The sequence below is a fragment of the Hirundo rustica genome, chromosome 7 (assembly GCF_015227805.2).
Source record: "Hirundo rustica isolate bHirRus1 chromosome 7, bHirRus1.pri.v3, whole genome shotgun sequence".
Lineage (NCBI taxonomy): Eukaryota > Metazoa > Chordata > Aves > Passeriformes > Hirundinidae > Hirundo > Hirundo rustica.
Window position 1 is genome coordinate 38,159,585 of NC_053456.1, and position 20,379 is coordinate 38,179,963.

Sequence of the window (20,379 nt, forward strand, 5' to 3'; positions counted from 1 at the left end):
AGCACGTGCCTGGGGAAAGCTGCCTGGAAAGGGGAAAAAGGGGAGTTTGGGGATGACCAGGGTGCTGCTTCTCCTTCAGCAGTGCAAAAGCCCCCATGCTGGGGGACAGGAGCAAGGAGAGTAATGAGTCTTGAATTCCTGACCCAGTTAAGTCAAGATTCATTACAAGGAGGCGAGTGCAGAACACTTCCAGGATGAAAATTGCTGTCAAATCACGTTTCCCGTAGAGGTTTGTCAAACTGGGCAGACAAACTGGATGCAACTCATCTCTGGGCACCCTGATTTGCTGGATTAGAGCTCCACAGAGCTCCTTTCAGAGCACCAGGCTTTTTGCCTGCGTTTTACCCACCTGACAGCAGTGGCAGCACCAACAAGGGTACAAGAGGACAAGATCCACCAGTGCAGGCGAAGACAACACTGGGAACTTCCCAATGAACTTGAATTTCCTCCAGGCAGCAAGTTGTTCAAAGATCCACAGGTTTAATGGGACTTTTCTTCCTCCCCAAACAAGCCTGTCAAATCTGGTCTCAGGAATTTAGTGTTTTTAATGGTGCACATTAAAATTACTCCTGTGTGAATTAAAACCACTGGCCTAAAGCACAGCAATAGCCAAACGGAAATCCTGCTTAATTAAGGAAAAATAATATGTATTTTAGAGTTTCTAACAGGCTTGAGGAGGCAGGAGTATTAACAGCTGAAACCTTAGGAAATGATTTTAAAAAAATCAAAAACCTGTTCTATACTGCAATCTGGTTTTAGCACTCACTCAATGGTATTAATGTAATTTTATTTTCACCCTTAAAACCTCATTCACTATTTATTGATAAACAGCTGCACATGCTTCAGTGCTGTATTACTTTATTCCCACTTCAGATTCATATCCCATGCACCAGCTCATTATAAAATTACCTGTTATGCACATCTCAGCCTGAGAATGACCCCAGAAAACTCCATGAACTGCCAGAGCTGTGTACATGATGAGAACCTACAGATTATATGCTTTGTAGTAAAGCAGGTCAGGTAAAGCCTTATTAGAGGCTTTTTAGCCATTAACAAACTGAGAGCATTTCCTAACACTAGACATCAATTTAAAAAACTGAAACACACTATTAAAATGGAGAATCCTTTTTCACACACAGGAAGGATCCATAAACACACTTGCCATTTTTTTAGGGTTTGCTGCTTCCTTTTCGTGCCCTCTGTTCTCATCACTGTCTGACACCAGCTTATGAATTCAGCCTTGCAAAAGGCAGATAAGGAAACAGCCCTAACAAGACTTGCCATACCGCAGTTTAAGTTCCACTTACAGGCTTTTCCTTCTCCATTTCAAACTACTCAGCTATGTGCTTTAACATCCCCTGAAGAAAAATCTTAATGAATGAGACTGCCCGGAGACTATCTTTAATTTATAATCTGTAAAAGAGCACATGTCATACTGGACTCAACTGGCAGCTTTTGAGCTCTCAAGTATTTTGACCCCTCAGAGCCACATTTCTCAGTTCCCTCTACACTGACTCTTCTGTTCTGCCCCCAGGGGCCTGATTCCAATGGGTTAAAGGAGGAAATGGTGCTTTTTCATTAATTTAGGTTTCAGCTAGAGGCCCTTGCTGGACTCAGGTTCCCCTCTGCCTTGAAAAGTGATATTACAATTAAATAATTAATGACATTAATACCATTGAGAGAGAATTCCAGATGCGATTTGCTCACTGAGTGACAGCGAAACTGCCAGACCCGCAAACACACTACAGGATGTTGGGAGGGTAACCCACTTATCCCCTCATCCATGTCAGGACACCAACAGTAAACAACCTCCTGGGCTCCCACAGGGCTGCTTTTGCACCAGAAAGTTAAATTAGTTCCCATAAAGAAAAATAATAACGAGCCTGTCGATCCATGGGCAGACGTTGAGTCACTCAGCGTGCAGTCAGCTCCAGAAATAAAACCAGGAGTGAGAGAGATTTGTTGCCAAATTGATGGGGTCAGGATTAAATACCAGAGCACATAACGTGAGCAGCGCTCTTCATATACGTACACACTCAGAGGGGAGAACAGCACTCCCAAGAAGAACATGCAGGGCTGGGTCAGGCTTTGAAACATGCAGTTAGGGCAGCAGGAATGCCAGAACAAAACCAAGCACACCGTGGTTTAGGAAGACATTCAACACTCAGCAAGCAATAAAAATATCTCAGGAAAAAACAGAAATATTCAATAAGGTAGAAAATGGCAGGCTCGAAGAAAAATGTGCTTTCTCCCTCCCTGTAAATGTTCTTCACAGAGCTATTTCTGTTTCTAGGTGCCACACAGTTCACATGCTGAAAGTGCAGAACATCCAAAATCTCTGTTGCTACATAGCAAGTGGCCTCAGATAGCTACTGTTATCATCCTCTTTGCCATCATCATGGAAAGGAAATTGGGAGGAGGGAAGAGACCATGACTTTAAGCTGAGACGAGAGAGGATTAAGCAATATAAAAGCACTTTCAACGCTTGGGTGCCGTTGGAAGGAAGGCCATACAGCTTATTTACCCAAGGATTATGAATTCGAACACTGCATCCCCAATGTCCTTCAGTGACTTTGTGCAAATAAAGTCATCTGAAAGTCGTTCTTCCTGCTGGCACCTATTAAGTGCTTGCCCAGCCTGAAACACTTCCAGCGATTTTCCCAGCCTTCAGCATAGGAGCAGAGGTGACACACGGGTCGGCGGTGACACGGAGCCGCCGTACCCTCCTCTGACCCTGCCTTGCCAAGTCACTCTTCTGTTATTGCTTATTCTTTGCCAAACAGGCTGGAGAAAAAAAATCACATCATGTGCCTGACCAGCTATCTTACGTGGGTCATCTTCCCCCACGCCCCTTGATGGCCCACCCCACAGGATTATTGGAGGGGAGGGCAGAATTACATGGAAATTTACACTCTGCTGGGCATCTCCCACTCTTTAAAGGATTTCCAAGGTGGGACTTGAGGATCTTGGAGGTCTTTTGCAACCTAAATGGCTCTGTGATTCTGAAATGGTAGCAAGATTCACAAGGTGGGAAGGAGGCATGCAAAGGAGAACGAAAGCGAGCAAGCCCTACCTTCTGGACCTGATAGATCTGGGGGGAAAGGGAGAGGAAAGAAACAAGGAACAAAGCTAGCGTGAATGATGGATACATAGCAACGCTCCACAGCTCGTTCTAGAGGGAAAAAACAGCATTTATAGAGAAAATACAGCAGAACGTGACTATACAGAAGAGCACAGTGAAGCCCTGTGGACTCAGGGAGGACAAAAGCAGTGTTTGCATCCTAGGCCTCCTCCACACGCCCGGCTAGAACACGGCATTCCTGTTCCCATTCCCACCAGGCTCTGGGATGCACGTGGGACACTTTATCCCCAGGCTTTGCACCAGGCCAGAGCCCAGGCCACTGTGAGCCAGGACCTCTCATTTTTCCAGCCTCCCTTCCACAACAGGAATGGATGCCCAAGAATTCACCCGGGACAAGTCGTGTATCTACCACCACAGTAAAAGCAAACAGCATTAACTCCAGACCAACTGTTCCTCTCTGAAGGGTAGAATTTGTCCTTGAGGGATGAAATAGAGTCACAAAAGCACCAACCCCACACGCCTTTCACCTGTGCACAGCGCAGTGCCAGGGTGTGAAAATTCCTGGAAAATTTCTGGCACATATATTGCTGGCCTTAAAGGATCCCTGCAGGTTGCTCTGGCAAATTTTAATGCTTCTGTGGAGCCTCACACTGTTTTCAGGCTTTAATAAATGCCCTGCTGACACTGTTGTTCCATAGTCTTGGAGCACTTTGATAATACACAAAACCCTTACAGCCACTCTACTGCATCTGAATTTTGTGTTCTTGGAGAACTGCCCTTGACTGCTGAGCTTTGTGCATCCATGTGAAAACAGAAAACATGTTTTTTCTCACATCTTTCCTGAAACCAGAAACATTTGTGAGTTACAAAACAAAACAAAACAACCCAAAAAACCCCCAACCACCTGGCTGGCTGCACAATCCTCAGGCGGCAAGGTAGTCAAGTCTCCCAGATTTTGGGGTATTTGGAGGATCCCTGCCATTCACTCTCAGGGATACCTCATGGGAATGCGGATCCCAGTGCTGAGAAAAGCACTGTCTCATGTCTCTCAAAGCTTTTGTCCCTCAATCCCTGCCCTCCTGATCAAGTCCCCCTTCACGAAAGGGAACTGCACTACCCAGATTAACGCCTCGGTAGGTTTAATTCCCATTCCAGCAAGCGCGGGAGGGAAAAGTAGGACCCATTTAAAAACCAGCATTCCCACACAAGTAACCAGCCCACCTCCCTTTCCCTGGGACAGCCGTGAAGAGGGAAATGAGCTGGGCCCTCCCACAGGGCTGAGCACAATTCCAGTCTCTGGCTTCTCCATGGCACGCTCGGCGTGCCTTTCATCCACGCACAGGAGCCAAACAGCTCGGGTTCAAATGCGGCAATTACCACACAGCTGATTAATCTCAAAGCTTTAACTTTTCCATGCTGGTTTGGTTTTTTTTTTCACCCATGCCTCGAGGCTGCCCCATGGGAGCCTTATTTGTCAAAGCCCAAGGCTCCAGTCTTGGCACAGCAGGTATTCCCTGCTGAGCCCAAAGCAAGGCACGCAAGGAGCCTTGTGCCCAGGACGCAGATTGCCAATATGGACAAGATAACAACGGGGCCCTTGTTCAGGCCAGGCACCATGGAGGGAGGTGGGGAGGCCTCAGAGATAAAGCCAAGCACATCATCTAACTATTCCAGCTTTTTCTAAACCCTGGAGTTTTGGAGGAACCCCTTAGCCAACAGGCATTACAACAGCTCTGCTCCAAAGTGATTGATCCTCCGGCGGTGCACAAGGGAAAGGAGTCCCTGTCCACGGCAGGGAGGTTGGAATTGGGGGATTTTTAAGGCCCTTTCCAAACCAAGCCATTTTAGGATTCTGTGATGACATTGTCCTCTTTGGAAAGTGTGGTACAAGAGGAAAACATACACTTTTAAACAATTGCCTCTGTTGCAGATTTGTCCCCCCCCCCCAAAAAAAGAGTCAATACACATCTAAACAGTCAAACGCTTTAAAGAGCAGTTTCCTACATTAGGGAATGGCCAAAAAACCCAAATGTGTTTTGTCTACAGTATTAACAGCAGACAGTTTTCCTGGTTTCCCCATCAAAGGAGGCTGCCCACAAAAATAAAGTTTTTCGTAGAAGCAGCTTTAAAACAGGACAGAACAAACCAGTGTTGCATGGTTAGATGGTGGCAGAAAAGCAGTCTGCTAAAAACATCACCCACATCATCCCTCTCCAAATTTTCCTGGGCATCTTCACACTGAGTGACACAGTTTAACCACCACAAACCTCCTTCATTTCTTCCCTGCTTATGTAAGCACTGAGTTTCATAGTCAGTTTCACCCCTCCCCATTCGAGCCACAAAAATCTGCTTTTCCCTTTTTTTTTTTTTTTTTTTTACTAGAAAGCAACGGTAGCATATTTAATTCCAAAGAAATACAAATCCAAAAAGGGGAAAGTATGTGAAAGTGATGTAAGGAAGGAATTGACTAAACAGCCAAGGCAAGTTTTATTATATTTATTATATTTGCCTTAAAGCAAGTGCTGCAAATGAAGCCAGGAGACCAGCACAGTGCACTTGCCTTGAACTAGAAGTACAGGCTCATCTCCTGTGAGAACTGGCAGGGAAGAGTCTTATCCCACCGATTAAGGAGTGGGAGGAGATCAGTCTCTTTTCACTTCAGGCACTAATATCAGCTTCCACTGTGGTCTCCAAGTGTCAGCCCTTGAAGAGACATTTAAAGCCTTGCCAGCAGAACACACAGAAGGCACTCCTACAGAAAGCTTTCTCCACAATTAGCCCTACTGCTGCAGCTTCTACGCGTCTCCAAACTGTTACTGTTAAATATTGCTGGGGAATAAAAGGCTTCAACGCATTTCAGGTCAAGCTTCTGAGAGGGAAAAAAAAATGCACAGGGAAAAAAAATCTTCTTCCAATTTCACTTTGTAGCCCCATGAGAATTAACAAATTACTACTCAGAAAAACTGGGCTACCCACTCAGGGCTTGCTCTCCTTCATGAATTAACAATAAACACCTGAGTGCACATAGGAATTTGTCTCAGGACCAAGCACATCTTGACAGTACAATCCAAAGGGACTGGCCTCAGATTCTGCAGCTGGAAACCAAATGTTTCAAAAGCATGGCAGCATGGTATGGTAAACCAGGACCCATCACTGCTCTGATTCCCACCAATGGTAGGAAAACAAGGAAAGGAGGAAATACCATGTATTTTAATTGTCCTTCCAGCTCAGAATGGGCCCTTGGCAGTGAGAGCTGTCCGGAACTCACTGATGTGTGGAAGCAAACCAGAGAATTTAACCAGACCTCCAGATTAATTATTTACATCTTTGGTGGGTAACAACAAAGCAGCTCTGAATGAGAAGTCAGAAGCATTCAAGCTGTTACACTTGTTAGACCTGTGTCTCTCCTAAAGCCTCGTCACCAAGAACACATTCTCTAATAAATCTATAAATTGATTCACATCTTTGTGCTTCAAGAGTGACCAATACCCTTATCTTCAGTGAAACTTCCCATGTGGCTGATCCCCCAGTGTGGGCAGCAGCAGAGGGGGAATTCTGTCCCTCTGCCCTGCTCAGCTGGGACCCCACCTGCAGAGCTGCCTCCAACCCTGGGGCCCAGCACAGGGAGGACCTGGAGCTGCTGGAGACAGTCCAGAGGAGGCACTGGGATGATCAGAGGGATGGGGCAGCTCTGCTGGAAGGGAAGGCTGGGAGAATTGGGAATGTTCCAACAGGAGCCCCATCCAACAGGAAAGATGGTGCAACACTATTTACAAGGGACTGGAGTGACAGGACAAGGGAGAATGGCTTCCCAATGCCAGAGAGTAGGTTGACATTGGATACTGAGTAGGAATTCTGCCCTGTGAGGGTGGTGAGGCCCTGGCACAGGGTGCCCAGAGAAGTTGTGGCTGCCCAGAGAAGCTGTGGCTGCCCCTGGATCCCTGGAATTGTTCAAGATCTGGTAGGACAGAGCAACCTGGGCTAGTGGGAGGTGTTCCTGCCCATGGCAGGGGGTGGAACAAGTTAAGTTTTAAGGCTCTTTCAACTCAACACATTCTGGGATTCTGCGATCAGGTCACGATTCTTGTGCTCACTTTTTTCTTCAGCTTCAGAAAACACTTTTTGTGTACCCAGCTTATACTTTCCCATGAAACTTGCACTCATCTTGTCGTCCTTAGCTTCCCCTCCCTGGAGAAAAGAAACCCACTGAAGAAACCAAACCAAAAAACCCCAAGCACTGGCACAGTTACCCTTCTTTGTGCTGCCTGGCATGAGGCGGTGCCAGGTGATGAGACGTTACCGCCTCTGGAGCACACCTGCAATCCTGCCCCACCGCAGTGCAGTCCTCCACAGAACATTCCCACATCTCACCTGGCACCTGAGTGCTCTCTGCCAAAAGCCCATCTATTCCTGCTGTGCAATTTCTCGATCGTAGGCCTAGGCTCTTTGTGCAAAAGTCACCCAATTACTTTAAAATGAGCGAAATGAAGTGCAAGACTGAGAAATGTCATAAATATGAGGTGGTGGGCAGGAGAGGAGCCAGTTTCCAAATCCAAATCATTAAAACACCCTCTTTCGCTGCCATAGTTATAGCCCATAATGGTAGCACCTGGAAACTTTTAACTCAGACCAGCAGTGTAAATATATTTTCAAGTAATCCGTGCTCCACGAGAAGCCTGCCAGGGCACGCACACGGCTTTAAGCATGAAAAGCTACATGCACATGCAATAAGTTCATTTATTGCTTTTTAACTCCCAGAAGGGAGTTAGGGCTCTAAAAAGCCTTCTGAAGTAGTAAAGCAAGTGCTTTAACTTCTGGTTATTTAACATGGCAGCAGTGGAAAAGCGCTGTTTATGTTCCTGAAAAGCTTGCAAAGGGAAATGAAGATGGCAGAGAACCAGGTGCACCAATCCCAGTGTCACAGCAGGTTCCCCCCCAAGGAAGGGGTAGGTGCTAAACAGCTTCTGCTGACCGCTGCTTGGGATTTTCTGTATTTATGTTTTATTATACCTGCAAGACACTTGTGGCAATGAAAAACTTCCTGCAGCTATGCTTAATATCTCTACCTGGCATCTGGGGGCTAAGATTAATCAATTTCAAAAAGTTACAGAATATCCAAGCGTGCAAAATATTAAACAAATGTGTCATTTATGCCAGTGAATCACAAAGCAGATTGTGATGGATATCTGGCTGAGCTTTCAAGGACCCTGGTACTTCAGAAGGACAACCTGCCCTACTCAATTTCTATCCATACAAAGTTTTCACAGGTTTTCGGATGACAAGCTCTTAATTGCAGCTCTTAATTGCTTCAGTTTTCACACCTAAATTTCAGTTTACCGAGCTACCCTTTGCAGCATCAGCTTTTAATCTGCAAAGGGGTCATCAGCTCCATTAAGTCACCTGCAAATTAGATGGTGCCAGCTGCCAGGACACCCCTATTTACTCTGCTGCCCAAACAAAAACGCGTGGGGCCTGTTTAGCACAGCCCTCCCACGGCTGCCAGCACAGCAGCTCGGCAGTGACAACGCTTCCCAGGGTGGGCCAGGTTGCAAGAAACATCCTCCAGAAAGCAGCAATTGCAGCAGAAAAAGGCTCCCACCTTCCTCAAGCTCTGTGTTTGCAGTGAGGGAGCTGAGACACATCCAGACCTGCCTCACCAAGAGCTGTGCGTGGGCAACCTGCCCGAGAGCTTCTCTGTGGGCTGGCTGCTGCAGCCTGCACCGGCACTGCTCTGCTGTCACATCCTGCTGTCACCTCCTGATTCACTGCTCCAAAGCTCAACCAGATCCTGCTCTGCACCCTGCAAATGTAGCACCACTGAATTACAGAATGGCCTGCATTGGAAGGGACCTTAAGATGATCCAATCCCACCCCCTGCCATGGACAGGGACACCTTCCACTAGCCCAGGTTGCTCCAACACCCTCCAACCTGGCCTTGGACACTTCCAGGGATCCAGGGGCAGCCACAGCTTCTCTGGGCACCCTGTGTGAGGGCACCACCACCCTCACAGGGACAATGTTTTTCCTAATATCCAATCCAACTCTGCCCTCTGTCAGCGGGAAGCCACTTCCCTTTTTTCCTGCCCCACATTTATTCTTACTATATATTCCCAGACCCTGCCCTAGACTCCCTACTTCTTCCTTCTCCTTCAAAAATCTACAGAAAAAAACTGAATTGTGATCACTGTTGTCCCTTTTGCAGCTACTCTGCTGTTTCACTGAATGCACACCACCAAGCACAAGACTTGGGGAGAGCACGGCACCAGCTTCACAGCAGGAAGCAGAACAACTTCACAGTGGAGATTTACAAGGGCCAGGAATCTTCCACGTTCATTGGATTTCTATCGAAATGGTAAGAATCCGCCACCTCCATAGGCACACAGAGAAGCTGCATACTTCAAAGTTTAACGTTAAACAAGAATTACTAACCACCAGGATTTTCTGTGAATAATTACGCCGGCTTCACCGAGATAAAATCCTTTCCACGATCTGCGTTTTTTTCAGGTTTTTCTACGATCGACATTAGTTCCAGGCAGACTACTTCAACAAAATTCAAATGAGCCCTCTGTTCCAGGATCTCTGAACATCTTCCTCCCTGGATACAACCCAGGCACCCCCCAAAGCCTCAGCCTTACCTCCTTCTGCTGCCTCTCCAGCTCCTTCATCCGGATCTCCCGCGCCTCCGCCCGCGCCGCTCGCTTTGCCGCGAGTCTCGCTTCAGCCTGGGAAGGGGAACACAGGGATGGGATGAGATGAAAGCTGGGCAACCCAGTGGGGAACACACTCCGGAAGCAGGGCAGGGAATGGGGAGGCTTGACTCGGCAAGGCTGTAAACACGTCTGGAGGAGTTAATTCCCTATTGCAGGTAATGGCCCTGCCTTCCCTAACTCGTTATCTTAGCAGTCAGGTAAAACACCCCCGTGCAGGCACTGCCCTCCCTGAGCACTTGTGTTTAAAAGAGCTCCTTAATTATTATTTGTGTGGCTGGAGAGGAAGCAGAGAGATTCATCTAAGAAAGGCCGGTTTTGCTCTTTTTGTTTCGGGTTGTTGGGGTTTTTTTCCCTCCCCTGCAGCGTGGATTGTTTTTTATTGACAAATTAATTTGACCAACACCAAACACATTACGTGCCATTTTTCCTAACCACTGACACTGTGCACACATACCTGGGCACAGGATTTGGGTAAACACTGGAGCTCAGTATGCACAGCTAAGGCTGAAATTATGGAGAGAAAATGTGCTAGCTCCATTATAAATCTCCAGAATTCCATATTCCAGTCCAAACCTTGCTGGAGTGGAATTCAGCCAAGAACAGACCTCTCGAGAGATCCACAGCGCTTCCTCACTTCAGCCCAGTTGGAAGTGATGGAACATGCTATAGAGTACCATTTTCAATATTCTGCTTCAAATCCCAGGCAAAGCCAGTCGGTCTTACAGAGGAAAAAGTAAAATTCCTGGGTCCTGGTACAGTACAAGCATGAGCAGCTCGTCCTGCAGAATTCAGAACAGCTCGGCAGGGAGCCAAAGGCATCGTTCACAGCCACTCACCCTGATGCTATACCCAACTCTTTGCTTCTCTAAGTACAGCATCCAAATCGACAGGAAAAACTGCCATAATATCAAGGTCAAGCACACAGAGAAATCAAAACGCCAGTGTTTTCAGTAGAGCTTCTAAAGAGAAGGAAAACCATCAAAAAAAGGAAAGGTGTGATTTCTTTTCCCTTCTGGAAGTGCTTTCACCACTCAAGCCTAGGGAAAAGGGTCACAAGCCTTCAAAAACACAAACATAACATGGAAAAAAAGAAAGAAAGAAAGAAAGAAAGAAAAAAAAAAAAAAAAAAAAAGGAGTAGGATGGTTGAAACTTGCAGTTAACAGAAAAGTGTTGATGAAAATCAAGCATGAGCTGATGTATGGGAGGACCAGGAGCCTTCTGATGATGTAGATCTTAAAACCTCAGACTGGAGAAGACTAAGAGGAGATCTCATCAATCCATACAAATATTCCAAAGGCAGGTATCAAGAGGGTGGTGCCAGACTGCTCTTACTGGGGCCCAGCAGCAGGATGAGGAGCAATGACCATAAACTAAACCCCAAGAAGTTCCACCTCAGCATGAGAGGCAACTTCTGTTCATTAAGGGTGACAGAGCACTGGAACAGCTACCCAGGGAGGCTGTGGAGTCCCCCTCTCAGGAGGCATCCCAAAGTTTCAGCGTCACCTGTTCTAGGTGACCTAGGGGACTGGACTGGGACTCCAGAGGTCTCATTCAACCCCAAATGTTCTGTGGTTCTGTGAAGTCTGAAAAGTTCCTTGTAACAGGAAAACAAGCCTTCTCAGAGAATTAAAAAGAAAAAAAAAAAAAACACAAAACAAAGCAAACCATGGCACAAAGAGCAAAGCGTTGGTTTTGCACAGAGCTGCTCTCCCCTGAGTTCTTTGTCTGAATTTCGAGGTAAGTGGCTCAGCCATGGACAGAAACTCGTAGCAGGAGCAGACCCTCCACACTTGCACCCAAAAGCATCCCCTCTCATAACCTGTTACTTACAGAGCCAGGTGACAGCAGGCTCTGGGCGCAGGCATGAATCCCCAAACGTGTTTTCAACAACCTGAAGCGGTCAGTCCAAGAAAAGAAATCCCCAGCCCTGCTGCTGCTGGGCAAAGGCTGGGTGGAACCCTGGCAGGCAGTGCCGTGATGCACCTGCAGTGTTTGAAATTGCTCACGACACCCACTATCCAAACATGCCCTGAAATGTGTGCTAAAGGCACGAAATCACAGCTCTGGAAACAAGCCTGGTATCGACTTGATGCGATCCCTTCTGCTTATTTCAAAATAAACACTGGCAAATCCCACCTGATAGAGATGAGGAATAACACCAGAACTAACTGTTTTTCCCCTGTGGAACAAAAGGCCCTAAAGTCTCCATAAGCAAAACACACCAAACAGTACAGGCTGCGTATCCCCAACTTCCCTCCAGACAAAAAAAGGCAGAAACAAGATTATTTGGATGTTAACGTGATCGTAGCTGTCATCCTCATGACTTCCAATAACCAGCTGAGCTTTCACATCAGAACTAAGTCCCTATATGTAAAATTCAGATGTAATTCAAATTATACATATTTCCCCTTGTTTTCCTTGTATGATAAGGGCCAAAGGATTTACACACCTGCTAGCTATGTTGCAGAATTATATATTCTCCCAGAAACAAGCATGATATAATATGAAATGAAGTAACTTGAAAAATAGGAAAAAAAATTAAAATTTAGCCATTTTTTCTCAGGCCTCCCTGCAAATGAGGCTCACCAGTTTCTAAATTATAGATACCAACTGCAGAAAGCTAAATCAAGTTTACTTTGTGCAAAAACACAAGTTTTGTGTGTTATTTCTTAGGATATAATTCTGGTTTTAGTGCCAGTCCATGGAGCATCTCCACTTCATTCTATTTCAACTTTCCAGCCCTCCAGCTGCCCACTTAAAGCCAACCTACAAACCTTCTAAGAATAAAAACACATTTTCACTCAGCAGTTGAGCAATTGACTAACAATGGCTTACATCTTAGAACAAACATATTGTTTATTTATGAACTTTTTCTTTCCATGACCACGTTGGCCTTAAGTATCTTTGAATATAAATAACATAAACGGTATCCTGGGCTCTTGAACGTTAAGCTAAAAACCTGTGATTAGAATATCCTGGTACCTTTGTAAGAAGTCATCAAGCGTTATTCCGTCCTGAGCACTCAAATTTTAAAGCAACTCATTTTCATCACATGGAAACAAATAATTACAGAATTGTTCGGGCTGGAAGGGACCTCGTGAGGTCTCCAGTTCACCCTCCTGCTCAAAGCAAGGTCAGCATCACATTCAGATCACACTGCTTAGGACTTGGTCCAGATGACTTTTGAAAACCTCTGTGTTGGGTGGCTCCACAGCCTCTCCAGGCTCCTGTTTCACTGCCTGAATGTCCTGATGGAATAAAAAGTCCCCACCAAATTATGTCAGAACCTGCTCCTGGCTCCTTAGTGACCCCAACTTCTCTGTCAGAAGGCTGCTGTACCTTAATGGCTGCATCCAGCACTAAGGAATATTTTCAAGCATGTTCTCAATGATGTCTGGGTGCCATTTAGATGATTACACAGTTATTTTCACCACGGTTCCTGACCAAACACCAGCTCATTTGTGCTGGACAAAGAGGGGTTTGTAAGAAACAAGCCATCCTACCCTAAAGGGTTTTCAAGCCCACAGCAAAATGAGAGAACAGGGGACAGGAAATATGCAAGGAGAAAAAAAAAGGCCTCAGTATGTGAGGCTACCCACAAGTCTTTGGAGGGTGCTCTCCAGCTCAACAGAAATATATCATGCTATAGTCAGGCCAGCCATCAAATGGTCAACCTGTGGCCTTCACAACCTCACATCTAGCATGCTTTGGTGGATGGAGTTACTTAACTCAGAATGAATTTTTTTCAATATTCTGTAGGTGGCACTGGTGACGAACCTGGCATCTCCCGTGAGCTCAGAGGAAGTAAATCCATCAGAGCAGGGATGAGTCCACACCTCACCGGGCACGATGTGACCAAGGTCAAACCAAAGCCTGGTAGCAACACCAACACCCAAGAAATCCTGCAGGGAGTGCAGGAGCCAAACAAGGCCTGCTGCTCACAGTTTTTCCTGTGCCAAAGCCCAGCTCAGGTACAGGGGGTGTCCCCCAGCACAAGGCAAGGACACCCAGAACAGCCCCACTGCCACCCCCACCCGCTCAAGCTGTGAACCTTTAGGAGATGTAAGAATAAAAACACAGGCCAGACTTTCAGACAAACACAGAGGAGCATCAGATGCACTGTGGGCCTCTTCCTCAGAAGCACGGGTGTGACTGAAGTCATCGCAGTCTGTCAAACCACACTCTCTGAGACTCTTGGACTCTGCTCCGTGCTATAAATACTTTGATTTCTTGCACAGCCTGCAAGCAGCAACACTAACTTTACATTTCTCTCTCTGTGCTGACTAAACCAAAACAGGATTTGCCTGGCTGACTTTGGTCTTCGTCCACGCCAAGCACTTGGCAGAGCCCGGAGTGGAGTCACCTCGAAGGGCAGTAGCAGAGACAGACACTGTAGCCTGCAAGGGACACTGCTGAACATTACAAAACCACCCCAAAGAATTCACATATTCTGAAGTTCAGCTTACTAAAAGCTGTTCTTTAGGCTGCCTAAGGCATAAATAACTATTCAAGGGATTAAAGATTTAAAAAAAAGTAGAAATCACTAAGACTGAAGGAAGTGATCTTAAAATCATCTAAAATTCACTAGTGACTCAGCAAGCAATACAAGCCTCAATCAGAAGTGACAGATATTTTTATTCTTCTGTTTCTGTCAGAAACAGAAGAATAAAAATATAAAGCCTAATTGCACTCATTAGAAAGCTTTTGCAACTTCCCTTTTATGAAATATTGCTCATCTGACAAGAAGAACTGGCAGCTTCAGCCTTACTGAGCATGTCATACTAAAAAAAACCCCCAAACTTCCTAAGAGGCTTCTGCAAAGCCCCATGGGCAAAATGAGAGGAGATGGCAACCAGAATGCTGAGATGAACATGGAACTGGGCACCAGCTGAAAAATCATCGCCTTAATTTATGGGACTCGCTCAAATACTACAAATACACACACTGAATTCTTGGTTTTTAATTGCAGCTGCTCAGAATGATTTAGAGTCGCCAAGCCCTGAAACAAATGCACTGTAGAACTGCAAAATGCTCGTTGCTTTTGCCAGCCTACTTGCTCAGCACTTGACACTCCTGCTTAAGGGTCACTCACCTTGAAAATAAAAACCCAGCCCTGGAGCCCTGTGCAGCAGCAAATCCCTACCCTGGTTTAAGGAGTTCAGTATATTTAGATCTGAAGAGGGAAAAATTCAGCAGGTTGTAACTGGAGCACAACTACCTCTGAGAAAAAAAGCCAAGCCAGGTACTGGGTATCAGCTGGAAAGGGTGAGAAGCATCTTCTGCCACCTGCAACAGTGGGGAGAAGCGGGAGCAGTGCTGTGGAGTGACCCCTGCACAGCCCTTTCTAGACACCACAGGTGGGGACGAGGCCGGGCTGTGCCCGTGGCCAGGGCATAAAAGCACAACGGTGACGGAAGCGGCGGCTTCCTGGCCCCGCGCGTCGCGCCGGGGAAGCTGCGCTGACTTTATTGCAGCGATGAGAGAATTATTTAGGTGAGTTGCTAAGGTAGAGGCCAGCGACACGCACACACACACACACACATCCTGAAGGTGTGCATTCTCAGAGCCTTGCCCTCCTGAAATGGCCAGAGCTTCATTGTTCGCCTGGAAGCCCCAAGACACAGCCAACAAAGGCAGGAAGTTATGCTGCTTTTCTGAGCGGTGAAAAATGACTATGTTGACTTGCCACATAGTTACATGTGTAAGAGTTTTCCAGCTATACAAAGCACCCCTCAATTCCAGCGCACTCAAAATTACCTGCTTCTAAGACTAGTAATCAAAGTCAGTGTTGTTATTTTTTGCGGAGGATTGAAGTGTTAGCTTGCCAGCACCAAACCATACCCGGAAAAGCTCTCTGATCCCACTGCCAGAGAAACCTTAAAACACAAGTCTGCCTGACTAAATTACACCTGCTCCCTGTAAGCAACCACTGCTGTGCACTGCTGCAGTAACTATTCTCAGGCTGATTTAAACCTCTTGCCAACACGCTTAACACACAGCCAGCCAGTCATTTTTGGGGCCAACAGAATTTTTCATGATGGATGCTGTCCTACTCCAGCATTCTGTACCCTCTTCCCCAAATACTATAGGACTGTTCATTCTGTTTAGCCAAGTCACACTTCATCAGTCAAAAATCTGATATGGTTTCTTGCGCTCCTACATAATTTAAAGTCTGTTTGGACACGCAACACCTGATTTGTAATATTCCTGTAACGCAGCTGACCAACATAGCTACCGGGCAGAACCAGCGCTAACCCATGGCAGTGTTTCTCCCATCTCCATTTGAGCAACATGTGACCTAACCCCGGAGTTCCAGGAGCTCACCTGTGAGTGGTGACTGCTTAGCATCGAAACGAGGGCGACTACAATGACTTCTATGTTTAAGAGGTCAAACCAGCATATTTATCTGACTTTTTTTTGCATATGAGTTATAAATACAAACGACACTTTGCACCACTTACTCATATGGTAATGAAACCGTGAATCACATAGGGCTCGGTCAGTCCACATCCTGCTTTACTCCTCACCTTTCTCTTAAATGCAAATTACTATTCTGAGGCAGCAGGCTGATGAACCTTAGCCTACACGTAAACACAGAGATTCCCTTCGAACACCCCCATCGCCGCCGGCTCGACAGCCCATCCTGGGCTGGTGTGACAGCTCCCGTCCCCTCGCAGTGACAGCGCCGAGCCCGAGTGACAGTTCGCGTCGAGGGATGCCCGAGCCGCCCGCGGCCATCTCACGGTCCCGCGGGGCTGCCGAGACACTTGACACAGCAATCATTTAACAGGTTCCGCTGGCTCCCGGAGCAGCGAGCACCTCGGTTCCGGTCAGCGACTGTGCAAAGCCAGCCCGGCACAAGCTCCCGGGCTGGGCTCACACGGCCACCACGTGGAGCCCCCCGCAGCCCCCGGCCTTACCTGCTGCTGGGCAGCGGGGCTGAGGCACTCGGCAGCCGCGTCCATGGCTCCCGCCGCCGCCGCTGTCTGTGCCGGCGGGGCCCGCCCGGACGCGCCCGGCACGGCCCGGGGGCGGAGCGGGGAGCGGGAGCCGCGCTCGGGGCGGCACGGAGGGAGCGCCGGGGGACGGCACACGCCTGCCGCCGCCGGCATCGCTCCGAAACCCCCTCGGCATCCCGCACCGAAAGGGCCTCCTCGCCTCCCTTCTGTCCCCGAGCCAGGGGAAGGGCCCCAGAACGTCCCAAGGGCTCGGCGCACGCCCTCCGGGCTGCACATCCACCAGATAACACCCAGGGAGATGCTTATAAATGTATATTCCTATTCACGCCGAGTGGCCTTGGCGTGGCAGAAACAAACCGCCCCGCTGCTGTTAATTGCTGTTATTATATCGGTGCTGCGCATCGCGTTGTGTAGAGCCGAGCTTAAAACGAGCCGTCCACGCCGGATGGGCCGGTATTCGTTTTATTCTTTCACAAATTGCATTACACGCTATGGAATAATAAAATAATAATAATAAAAAATTCTCCAAAGGTGTAATTGAAGTCTGGCAGCACTGCAGAAGAGCAATCGGGAATAGTGGCTGGCCAAAAAATAAGGACACCCTGGTTTCAAAAGGTCTCTGGTGATGAGCTGGATGAGCTGAAGGCACAGAAGGATTAGAGGGCACAAGTGGGTTTAAGCGGCAGTAAGCAGAACGATGCCCCAAGAACAATCGAGGGCACGGTCAGAGCAGATACCCTGGCTTCACAGAAATCAGTGCCACCTATCGATTCCACCGGATTTCACCCAAAGCATCTCTCGATTCCCCTTGACTTCACCCGAGCTCGCACACCCATCCCCTGCAAAGGGCACGGAGGAGCCGCGAGGGCCGGGAGAGCTCGGAAGCTGCAGGAGCTCATTTTCCCCACTGCCATTCCGCAGCAGCAGGAGCAGAGCACTCGCAGAGTCATCTCTTCCTGGCACGGGATTTTCCACGGCAAGCCAGACAGGTCGCTCCTTAGCAACCCAGCCTGCGCCCTCCTTCCCGGTCAGCGAGCCCAGCGAAGCCTCCACCCAGCGACTGAGCTCAGTTTTTCCATGAGCTGCCTGCCCAGGAGGAGGAATCTGGTCGCTCAGGCTGGCAGAGCACACGCTGCCATGCTGCTGACAGTATTTTAGCTGATTTGGAAGCGCTGGCACTGCTTTATATTTGGGGGCAGTACTTTAGCCAGATTCACTGGCAGTGCCTGGACTCAAGCCATGTCCCACTGTCCCTGGGAAGGCCAGTCGTGCTTCCTTTAAATAAGAGGGATTAGGGATGTCTAACTCGCACCCTGCCCCTGGAAGAAACCCTGCTTAAGACAGGTGAAGCTTTACAATTGTGAAACAGACTGGTTTTATGTAAATCATGGAACTACAGAATGGTTTGGGTTGGAAGGGCCCTTAAAGATGATCCAGTCCCACCCCCTGCCGCGGAGAGGGACACCTTCCACCATCCCAGGTTGCTCCAAGCCCCATTGTCCAACAGGGCCTTGGGCACTTCCAGGGATCCAGGAGCAGCCACAGCTTCTCTGGGCACCCTGTGCCAGGGTCCCACCTCCCTCACGGAAAAGTTCCTTCCCAATATCCCATCTAACCCTGACCTCTGGCAGTGGGAAGACATTCCCCTGTGTCTTGTCACTCCCATAGACATTGTCAAAAGTCTCTGTCATTCCTATAACAATTTCTTTAAGTACTGAAAGGCTGCAATAAGATCTCCAAAGTCACATCTTTCATTAAACTCCAAAGCCACCAGCTGAGCCTACAAGTTATTTTTAACTTCTTCACCAGGTAAATGACCCAACTTTGCTCTAACAAAATAAATCTGAGCTGTCCCAAGTCCACTCCAGCATGTGCACAAAGAAACTAATAAATGCTCTATGTTCCTGTGAAGCATCTGTCATTTGAATCTTCATTTAACAGACACTCACTTTATCCTCCAGCACGTCTGTCTTTTGTGAACAGCCCCAAGCCTACGAGGAGTTACGCCCTAATTCCCAGAGGCTGCTCAGCATTAGTTTTGGTGCAGGTACCAGCATGATTTGGGGCTTGCAGCAATGTTAGGTGCTCAGCTGTGAAGAAGGCACTTCTGAACTATGGCAGCTCACCCGAAGGCAGCCAGGACCAGGCACTGGAGTTAATTCTTCACGAAAAAATACATATTGCCTTATATGTAGAAGAGTTAACAGAGAAGGGGAGTGATGTTAACTGTGTATATCTGAAGCATCGGAACAACGCAGCGTGACAAATACCTTCATCTTAGCTTGAAACAAACAATTTGTTCTGCTTCTTGGATAACAAGGACTAACCTCCCCTTACATTCACTGGGAAATCTCTACAGGTTTTGCACTGTCACTTGGAAAATACACTGGAAATGTAAGTATTTCCTACGCCAGGCATAAATTAACCCCCCCACACACATGCACACCCTTTCCTATTTACTTTCCAAGCCAAGGTATTTGCTTTTATTCAGTTTACTTGAGGAAGCACTTCATGCATACCCCAGGATAAATTCAAACAAACAACTGTACCACAGACCTGCTGGGTCGGAACTGAAGGACCAAGAGATCTTTTTAATGCTAGCAAACTTCTATTTCCCAGCAATACAGAGCTGACAGCGCTCTGCACACACGCTTCAGCATTTTATAACTGATTCTGTGTAAAAGGAGGCTCGGAATTCCAATCAGGTCCTGACAAATCCCCTCAAAACTGCAGTGCCTATCTCGTCATAGCTTTCTCCTATTCAGAAAAACAGCACCATCTTCTACAATTGGTATTTATTTATTTATTCAGCACACAGTTCTTGTGTCCATGCATTTCGCAACTGAAACAGGATGCTGTGGAAAAGTGACATTAATTCCAGGACATATCTAAGCAGGAAGGATGTCCCCAGTGGAAATATGCATTGCACGTACTACAATGCTAAACTGAGCCTAAGAAAAACAGGTAATGGGAGATTTAGAAGGGGGGGGGAAAAGAGTCAGTTGACACTTCCAGAAACCTGGCGGGATAACTGTGAGTTGGGTATCTCTAAGCAGAAAATAAAAAGGAAGTTTACTGCACTTAGGACAGCAGCTCTGATTCCAATGACACACACTCCTTATCTCCCCACGGGGAACACACCTCTCCTTCGCAAACATGCACATACAAAATGCATGCCTGCACTCAGAACAATGCAATCCTCCAAAAATGCTGGCCCAAATCCTAAAAATCAGCTTTCCAGAACTGCAGTTTACCCATAACAACCAACAACTGAGGAGCCACATCAAAAGCAAGAGGGAAAGATCACCCAGTCAGCCTCCAGGTATGTTAATATCACTGATAACTCAAATTCCAAGGAAGCCTGGCCCCCAGCACAGCTCATACTCAATTGCTTTTTATTTTGTCTTTCAGGCATGTTGTAGGTAGGTTTAAGAGGCATGCAAGCAGGAATAAAGTAGTCAAAACCTTTAGAGACAGGTTTAAAAACTGAAAAAAACTGTACCTCAGAGCACTCTGGCCCCAGCTTGGCACACCTCAGTATTAATTCTTCATCAAGACAGCAGCCACTTCCCAACAATATCCATGACCAACATACAGAACTCAGATTATATAATTTTTATCTATAAA

The 20,379-nt window shown here is 47.2% G+C and overlaps 1 protein-coding gene across 4 annotated transcripts in view; it reads right to left on the reverse strand.

Moving 5' to 3' along the window:
- Window positions 1-20,379, reverse strand: part of LRRFIP1 (LRR binding FLII interacting protein 1) — a 99,858-nt gene that overhangs the window by 46,386 nt on the left and 33,093 nt on the right. For 2 of the 4 annotated variants that reach the window (XM_058421375.1, XM_058421373.1), the window contains exons 1-2: window positions 16,714-16,763; window positions 9,718-9,804 (exon numbers count right to left, since the gene is read on the reverse strand). In XM_058421375.1, the coding sequence (XP_058277358.1) occupies window positions 9,718-9,804; window positions 16,714-16,758 (132 nt within the window). In that variant the 5' untranslated portion in view covers window positions 16,759-16,763. Of the gene's footprint in view, window positions 1-3,073; window positions 3,092-9,717; window positions 9,805-16,713; window positions 16,764-20,379 lie in introns of those variants that run through there. The other 2 variants (XM_058421372.1, XM_058421374.1) reach the window with 2 other exon arrangements.